Source organism: Orbicella faveolata, unplaced genomic scaffold, assembly GCF_042242905.1.
Source record: "Orbicella faveolata isolate gen_17 unplaced genomic scaffold, um_ofav_v1 contig_2, whole genome shotgun sequence".
Taxonomy (NCBI): Eukaryota; Metazoa; Cnidaria; class Anthozoa; order Scleractinia; family Merulinidae; genus Orbicella; species Orbicella faveolata.
In genome coordinates, this window is record NW_028301547.1 from 8,089,970 (window position 1) to 8,099,145 (window position 9,176).

The 9,176-nt window shown below is 39.9% G+C and overlaps 1 protein-coding gene across 3 annotated transcripts; it reads left to right on the plus strand.

Moving 5' to 3' along the window:
* The first annotated feature begins 1,485 nt into the window (after positions 1-1,485).
* Positions 1,486-8,941, plus strand: LOC110069307 (peroxidasin homolog). Of its 3 annotated transcripts, none has more exons than XM_020776830.2 (6): positions 1,486-1,776; positions 3,391-3,535; positions 4,965-5,294; positions 6,651-6,929; positions 7,031-7,299; positions 8,090-8,368. In XM_020776830.2, exons 2-6 carry the CDS (start codon positions 3,451-3,453, stop codon positions 8,153-8,155), a joined length of 1,029 nt encoding a protein of 342 aa, XP_020632489.1. In that variant the 5' UTR covers positions 1,486-1,776; positions 3,391-3,450; the 3' UTR covers positions 8,156-8,368. The 3 variants fall into 3 exon arrangements, with proteins under 3 accessions (XP_020632489.1, XP_020632481.1, XP_089146574.1); XM_020776822.2 differs by having other exon boundaries at positions 1,517-1,776; positions 7,031-7,324; positions 8,090-8,941; XM_089290448.1 differs by having other exon boundaries at positions 1,535-1,776; positions 3,505-3,535; positions 7,031-7,324; positions 8,090-8,941.
* Positions 8,942-9,176: the final 235 nt, after the last annotated feature.

Sequence of the window (9,176 nt, forward strand, 5' to 3'; positions counted from 1 at the left end):
GATCTAAAAATCACCGGACGCACTTGTCTAAGGGAATTGATAGCAGATTTTTTTTCGCAAAATTAACAAAAATTTGCCCAGTACGTCTGGGCCCTAACTGAAACAAACTAGATATCTGCACTTATCAACAATCTGCATTTATGTTTATCAGTAAGATAAGCAACTGATAAATTATCTGCAGCTGGCTGTTCCACTTACTAGTACGTACGTCTTCCTGTTTCACGCCCCCGCTAAATCAACAGCAAAATATCCCATTTTGGACGCAACATGAAGTAAGTGTGTAAACAGGAACTTGCATCAACCAAAAGTAATGATGAGTGAAACGGGGAATCGAATGACGTTCACCCAATTCTTCAGCTTGACCTCCTTTGTTTCATGTTTTCCTTATGCCGCATTTTCATGCCCTTGAACATCAAGTGAAAGCTGGCCTACCCCCATTTCCAAAAATAAAATAAAAACCTATAATAATTCTCTTTCAGTTTATTTGTTTTCATCATCAGTCCTGCTTCCCCTTTTCGTTTTTCTTATTACGTAACTTGTTCAGTATCTTCAAAAACTTTATCATTTTGAAGACACTTTTGATGTGGAAATTAACACGTGTTTACCACAAAGGGTACTGCACGCTTTTTTTCGCGTGGTCAGGTGAAATATTTCAAGATAATCCTTGTCTTTGTACGCATATAAATCAACAACAACATACCACTCGAGCCAAGCGGCATTGCGGCGAAGTATGACAAGCAGTTCGCGTCATCAAATCGTGTTTAGGATATCATACTTATTAGAAAGATGAGTCGCGCGAATGTTCCTTTGGAAGTGAATATAAATAGGGCGGACTGTAAAAATGAAAATGCGACGCCCGGTTGCTCAGAGAAACTAATAATATTTAGAAGCACTTTTACGGGCAATGGGTTTAGCAATATTAACATTTTATAGCACGTGACAGTGACGTGACTTGCAACAAGCAATTTTTTGTTTGATGTCCCCGTAGGCGCCCCATACTCAGTCTGGAGATCTATTCTTACGTTTATTTTCTAATGCAAATAATTGAAATCTCTAGAACACTGACTTTGTTGTTTATTTTGCTTCATCTTAATGCCGACGCTACAATGAGACTGGAGGGTTTTGCGCTGCTACTCTGGGCTGAGCTTCTTCCGGTGTCGTAAACTAGCAAAGAAAGGTGTGAAGCCCAAAATGTTTTTGCCAGTTGTTTCCGTTCTTGTTATTTTGTCAATGATACGCAGGCGATGAAAAATTGACTCTATAGACAAATTTTGTCAATCATGTTATCAATGTAACCGTGTAAAAGGACAAAACTTATTTCCGATAACAATCAATAATAATCGATACCAATCGATGAATCAATCGTGAATTGTCGATTACTACTATCGGCAATGGATCCGGATAACACAACTTTTCTTCTTCATCAATTTCTATCGCGACTGCTATCGGCAATTGGTGTTAATCGAGATTGATATCGATTAATACCGTTAGTCGATTAATATCGAATATCGATTTATCGATTTACTTCGCCTGGGATTAATTAATTCTATTTATTTTGGGGGGTGACGCATGAGAGGTAAATATCAATCAAAGGGCAGTGAACTCGAACTAAGTGTGACGTATACACTGTTTGACTGCCGTGATGAAAACAAATTCAACTATCATTAATATCCCGGCATTGTAAGTTTTATGAATATTAAATTATTCAAGCAACACTTTCAATTTTGTTTCTCAATTATCCTGAGCTGAGGAGGACATATATGGTTAGAAGACCAGGTAAGCTAGTCATTTTCTATCCTACGATAAAGTTCTTATGTCTTGCTGTGAATGCACCGTCCGCAACTAGAGTAACGAGCCATTAATATAAAGGTTTTAGCGAGAATAATTAGCTACTGTTTGGTATCGAAAGAACACTGTGCAAATTTGTGATGTTTATACATTTTACGAAGAAACAATCAAACTTAGAACTGAGCCGTTGTTTTAGACTGCTAAAGGAAATGAACATGCATCCGCGTTCTTTGAGAGTTGACAACTAACACCGGCACTCAGAATAACTCAGCTGTGGCGGCTAAGTGATGCCATCTGACGAAGGGTTATATTATCGCTTCGAAACCGTGTTTCATAAGAAACTTGTTGCAGAAGTAGATTATAAGATAACAACTGTGAGAGGCCAGTGGGTTCTCTGCCGTTGACGAGGACACATAGGATAGCGGCCTAGGAACATGACTCAGTCGCTATTGACTACTGATTGTCAAGCTCAAAATAATATCATAGTTACGTCATGTTATTTACTGCGTTGATAGTTGGATGCTAACAACTTCCCAACTGATTTATCATTTATCGGAGTTCATATTCATAGCTGTCAGCCAAAATATGAAATCAAACAGTAGAAAAGTTTTAAAACAGCAAAGAGATGAGGAAATCGCTTACGCAACAGACACAAACTACTATTCCGGGGTCACGTCAATAAATTTACATCGAATGTTCGGCTAAGTCTCTGAGACAGGAAAAAGGAATTACAAATCTGCGAGCCTGTTACTAACGATTATTTCAGAAAAAGATGTCCCATTCCAGACAGTAAGGATACACATTTAGGACCTGCTTGTGAATGGTGGATAGTCAAAACCGCCAGTTCTGTAATTTAGCGATCAAGCAAGACGGGAAGCGACTATTCGGGATAAATACTCGATCGGGAATAATTATGGATTTTGAAGTAACATATATATGAAATCGATACTGTTCCAGAAATAAAAGCAGAGTTAAAACAACATGCGCTTAATTTAAAAAGACAAGTAAACTATTGTTGTCTGGGAGTGCTCTCCCATGTTGATAATTACATTCTTGTAGCATAACGTTGTTGTTTTAATTAATACAGGAACATCAGTTGTTGCGTTCAATGACAAATAGCATCCCGAACATTTTAAGTGATGAAATGCATAGTACGTTGCTGATAATGTTAACTTAAGTGAATAATTAACCTGCGGATAATATACATGTTAATAAAAAGTACGTGCACGGCTAAAAAAGGCTTTCGACTTCGCGATGCGAGTTAAATTAATGGTGTTGGTGAATGCATGATTGGTTGCATGCAATAAGAGTTAGATATTAGAGGTCTGCAATGCGTACACATGAGTGTTTACTTAGTGCATTTGCATGTTTCTTTTGCAAAATAGGTAAATCTGTATTAAGCATGTTAAGCATGTTAAGGCCCTGTAAATCATTGATAGTGCACAATAGCTCGTCCAAAATGATTATGTAACATTTGCATTAGTATCATAGAGTTCTAATATAAAAATCTATAGAAACACGGCAAATGACTTTTTTTGGGAGGAGGGGGGGGGGGGGGCGCATATAAATTATTTTGCTCGTACTTTCCTTTTTTCTTCGTAGTTGCAGTTTTATACGGTTGCAGCCCGTCATACATTGTTGCATTGATAGCTTTCCATCACAATGCTGCCACTTGGTTTAGTTTTTACAATTTTTCCCGGTCTTTTCTACTGCCAGGAATGCGTACCTTCGGATCAAGTTATTTACGGTAAGTAATAACAAACACAAAACCCTGTGACAGAGGTAACTAAAGTTGTTCTAGGAAAATAGCATCACTTTTGGCTAGCTAGCGTGGCATTTACCTGTCACAAGTGTGTTCTTTTTTTTTTTTGATTGCTAAATCAAGACGTGGCTGTCTGGCTGTAAGATTTTATTCGATGCGACGAATTTTACTCTTTCATTAAACTGCCTTCCGCAGACAACCAACTTTGAGACAAGATCACATACCTTAAGGCTTATTTTCACTAGCGACGGAGTCAGAGTCATCATAGTCGGAGTCAATAGAGCGCTTATGACTTAGTGAAAATCAAAAATCGGAGACGTTGGCGCAGTCAGAAGTTCGAAGGAATCGGAGAGTGAAGAATCAGAACATTCCCATTTCTTCCGATTCCGTTTACGATTGCGTCGTTTATGATCCAGTGAAAGCTACATTGTAGAAGTTGAAAGCAGAGCTGAAGAACCAACCAATCACAAGGTCGACCGCGGAATCGAGCAGTTGAGATTAGTCTTCATCAGTTCATGCCTCCGAATCCGACAGTGTAGTTTTCACTAGATCGTAAGTGACGGAGTCATAAGCGGAATCGGTATTCTGCTTCCGACTTCGTTGGTTTGATTTTCATTAGGTCGTTTCACTGTAATCTGCGCCTCTGATTACGACTCCGACTCCGTCGCTAGGTAAAACTAGCCTTTAGCTATGGCGACGTCTTTTAATCCACACATTTTTGAGCAAACACATTGCCATCAAACTCGTGTAATTATTATGTGAAGCTGCTCCTACTTCTACTTCATCGATGTGCAATCTTAGCTTCCTCTGGTTTGTTCAGTATAGCGCAGATCGACTCGAGTCTTTGTAATGTTACTAGAACTAGCTATTTCTTGCCTGTAGCTAACCACTCTCAGCATCAGGCTGGGCTTTTGGACCTTCTGAACAGGGCCGGGGGAAGTTAGGGACTGCTTCAGAGTGCCCCGCGTCATTTAACTTCAAAATCGTTTATCATATGGGCACCACTTGAATTCTAACAATTAGGTATAACTTTTACTTATTCGCACGCAGTATGTCGAATATAAACGTTAACTTCTAAATTTTGTCGTTCGAAATGGAATACATTGGAATATATTTCGATCATGTTTGAAGAGCCACCAAACCTATATTCAAAACTTGAAACGGGTTTCGTAAACGTTACAATGCGGGTTAATTTGACTTTTTTTTTACTGGTAAAAAAAAAAAGAAGTTATGGACAAACAGTACCTTTTCATGCTTTTCAACTACGTGTTTTATAACAATTTAAAGTCTACTAACACTTTGATGATCATTAGCAGCAGCAGCAGCAGCAGAAGCAACAGCAATGGTAATGACGTCTTCAAAGGGTCATACATGTACATATTCTAGCTCTATAACTTTTCATTTTAAATTGCAGATCCTTTGGCACCTTCCCTAGGGATACGGGTGTTTTCCGATTACAGCAAACTGATACTGGCCGGTCACAATTTCAGTGTAGCTTGCACCAGTAACAAGTCTAAAGAATACCAAAATTATAGAGAGGACGCCCAGCCCCAAGAAATTAGCATGTTTTTTGGAAATAGTACGCCGAGAAAAGTGTGCGGTTCAGCAGGCGAGCCAAAAAAAGACACGAAAACGTGCACTTTGGTCATCTCTAATGCTACACTAGGGAGTTCTGGCTACTATAGTTGTATGGCAACGAACTCGTGGAGGTGCACCACAGCCACGATCTTTGTAAAGGTTGAAGGTAATTCCTTTTCGTTGTGACAAACATTAATAATATGCAGCAATATTCCCAAATGAAGTTTTTTTTTCTTGACTCAGAAGATGACTTCCGCTCAGGTCGTCGAAACGTCAGTCAACAACAGTTCTTTTCAGAACTACCCTCACCCAGACGATCACACTATACGAACTACTGATACTCTTGGGTTCAAACCATTTACTATGTTATGTTCACCTGGACGACAGAGCGAGCGCGAAATCTCGTGACTCTGAAGAAGACCTCCGCTCAGGTTGTCGAAACGTCAGTCGCCAACAACAGTTCTTTTCAGAACTACCCTCACCCAGACGATCACACTATACGAACTACTGATACTCCTGGGTTCAAACCATTTACTATGTTATGTTCACTTGGACGACAGAGCGAACTCGAAAATCTCGTGAATCTGAAGAAGACCTCCGCTCAGGTTGTCGAAACGTCAGTCACCAACAACAGTTCTTTTGAGAACTACGCCTACCCGGACGATCACACCGTGCATACAAACTAATAATAAGCAGCATGCATGATCGTGAAGCAGTGCTATAACTTTGTTGCCTATTAACAAACGCCCGATTTGATAACAACTGAATTTGGGAACAGAGCAGTTAAAAATCCCCCATTTCAAATTATATGCTAACACGTTAAAAATCTGCTCGTACGAACGATGTTTAGGATTAAACTAAAAACTCACTCTCTCACTTCACTGACTCGTTCGTTTGTGATTCTTCACAACTTGTAAATTAAATTGTAAGCTCACCAACCATAAAACAATTCATAAATGTCTGGGTGCTGCACTATAATGAGAGCTAGCCTAACACGATAACTCCGACAAGCACATGAACATGCCGGGAACTGTCGTTAATCCATCCGTCTCCTTCGAATAGATGTAAAGTAAAAGTAACGTCTGCACACCAGCCAAGGGGCCCATCAGGCCGGTGCTTATCCCAGTTTCTTTAGCATAAAGCGACTAGGATGTGTATTTCTACTCCCCGCCCCCTCTCCATAGATGGAATGCTAGTCCATCACCGGGTTACCTCCAGCATTAAGTTCGCCGGTACCCATTTATACCTGGGTGGAGAGAGGCACCGTGAGAGTAAAGTGTCTTGCCCAAGAACACAATTCAATGTCTCCGGCCAGGGCTCGATCCCAGACAGCTAGATCTGGAGACGAGCGCACTAACCATGAGGCCACCGCGCCTCCCTCTCAAATAGATGAAAAAGGTTAGGTAAACTTTTAAAACCACGATATTTCCTATCATTCACCGATTGGCTACAATCATAGCAATCATAACAACATGAGCTCACCAAAAATTAATCTTAATTTTCTTAAATGCTGAATTTCTAGAACCGTCCCCACCAAAGGTTACAATTTATCCAATGGGAAAACAACTGAAGATTGCATCCGGACGCCATTTTAACTTAAGCTGCGAAGCAGAGGGGGCTCCCCCACCAAGCATAACTTGGTTTAAGGATGGAAGTCGCCTTACGAATACCTCAATTAAAAATGTCAGAGAGACCTCAGTTATGGCTTTCACGCCAGTCCGACCAGAAAACCGAGGACATTACTGGTGTGAAGCAAACAGCACGGAAGGACGGACGCAATCGTCCGCGGTATTTTTGAGAGGTATTTTAAAAAATAAATAACTGACAACCTCGAACATATATCTGAGCTGTGTGAACTGGAGTATTCTTTTATCTTCTTAACTGTTCTTTTCTTAACCGCAGTTATGAGGAGGCCATATTTTGTCATACATCCTGAAGATGTTTCAGTTTACGAGGGACAGAACGTCACTTTGTTCTGTGGCGCGGCCGGTTTCCCGGAACCAGTGATTGGTTGGTTGAAAGACAATTTGTTAATCGACAACTTCTCTTCGGTTGGCGGAAACTCGTCCCTGGCTTTACGTTTCGTAGAAAGGCAAGCCACTAATGCCAAGTACAGATGCGTCGCCAGGAACTCTTTGGGCAAAACGTTCTCTTCAGAAGCGACATTGACGGTATTAACTCGACAAACAATAAGGAGTAAGAATTCCATGGCCATCCCGTAATTTAATTACCTACGTGCAATAGAATAGCAATGAAGCAAGGCTGATAACTACGTAGAAAAGTTAACTCGACAACGACTTGATAGAGTCGTAGTTATCAGCCTTGCTGATTGGTATTATATTTCTATTGTTGGTCGATCAGATCTTTTATAGATCCTACGTATCCCAGCAGCACTTTCGTTTGCGGTCCCATACCACATTTGTAATTACCTAAGCCGGTAGCTATCCCTTGAAAGTTGTATTGCAGTGGGAAGTCCATACAAAAGTTCGTAGAAAGCTTGACAGTGGCCTTAAAGGTTTCATATTAATAATACCACTGTCATACATCGTCTTTTAAAAAATAACTGAGCTACTACACGCGCTGTCATTGGTCGATAGGTGTGTTTAGATGAGAGTATGTAAACACGTTTGCGACGTTTTAAATTCGCGCGTATTTTCGAGAATATTATTTTATAAAAGCACGAAGCTATGTAAACACGGAAAAAGTGCTCTATTGCTTAAGTCCAGGACGACCACTCCATTCCTCTTGTCCTGTTTGAGCAGGGCAATGGACTGGTCCTACTTTAATTTCTTCAAAATGGGCAAGATCTTGTCTCATCTTGTCTTATCTTGTAAACGTTTACATTTCCTCTCACCGGCCCTCTCAAACTGATGTCAAGATCTTACTCATTTTGAAAAAAGATGTTTTATTGACATGTTCTCAGAGCTACCTTTGTCTGACGTATACTACCTTTTGTTTCAGACAACGCCAATGAAAAACCTTCGTCGACAGTCTTCAATCCTACATGGGCATGGCTTGGTGCTGTAGTAGCAATACTGCTTCTGTCGACGGCAGTGGTGGTTATAAGGAAATTCAAGCACGACAGACCTAACACGACAAATGAAGATGACCATGCGACACAGAGTGAGGTTATCACTGGTTATGCACGGTTTTGAAATCGCCATTTCAGTCATAAAACAATCAGCTCCAAAATCTGGACGGCTAGCGTCATATACCACATGGAAGCTGTTACTTACAAAACTTAGTTTAAAAACAACAACAACAAAAAAGTACATAATTATAGCGTCAACACCGAACACATTTTAACAGTGACTCAATTTTAACTGACTTGAATTTGCTTTCGTGTTGACGGTGTATGTATTTATTATTATTATTATTATTATTATTATTATTATTATTATTATTGAGGTCTTCCATTTGTGGTGCTTTTGTTTTTGTATAAATACCGATATGATATTATACTATAAGAAGAAAAAAAAAATAGCTTTACAATTTCTCACGTTCCTCCATGCTTACATTGTACTTTTGAAAAGTTTCACTGACAAGGAATTACGACGTTGTCCGTGGTATTGAGTTTTGAAGAGTCAGCGCTACGTAAATTTGCTACTTTTAATCGTCTCTAACGGATATCCTGGCTCAAAGTGTATTCATACATTGTTAGTTTATCAGTCTCAGACAACGTAGTGACGTCACAATTGATGACTAAGTGAACTTGGCGCCGAACACGTTACAGTAATCTAGAATCAAAGGAGGCCTATGGCCAAACTTGTGGATTAAGTAATCTAGAGATTAAACATGTTGGTGAACTTGCAATTATTGGTGTATTATTAAAGGCTGTTGAAACAAGCCGATCTCTTACCATGCAAGGTCGGACTTATCTCACAAAGTGCAGGCTTTTTTGTTGGCACCCATACTACAAACACATACGTCCAGAATAGCTAGGGTGGCAAAATTGTAGCTGAACATGGAGAGGTAAAGGTTCTTGGGTCACATATGACACTCCTTCCCAAAAAATCATAGAGTACCCCCCCCCCCACACACACACACA

Excerpts from the sequence above, each read along its gene's own strand:
- LOC110069307 (XM_020776822.2), top strand. The coding sequence starts at position 3,451 with ATGCTGCCACTTGGTTTAGTTTTTACAATTTTTCCCGGTCTTTTCTAC. Across the intron at positions 5,295-6,650 it reads GATCTTTGTAAAGGTTGAAG|AACCGTCCCCACCAAAGGTT; the intron begins GTAATTCCTTTT and ends CTGAATTTCTAG. Across the intron at positions 6,930-7,030 it reads GTCCGCGGTATTTTTGAGAG|TTATGAGGAGGCCATATTTT; the intron begins GTATTTTAAAAA and ends TCTTAACCGCAG.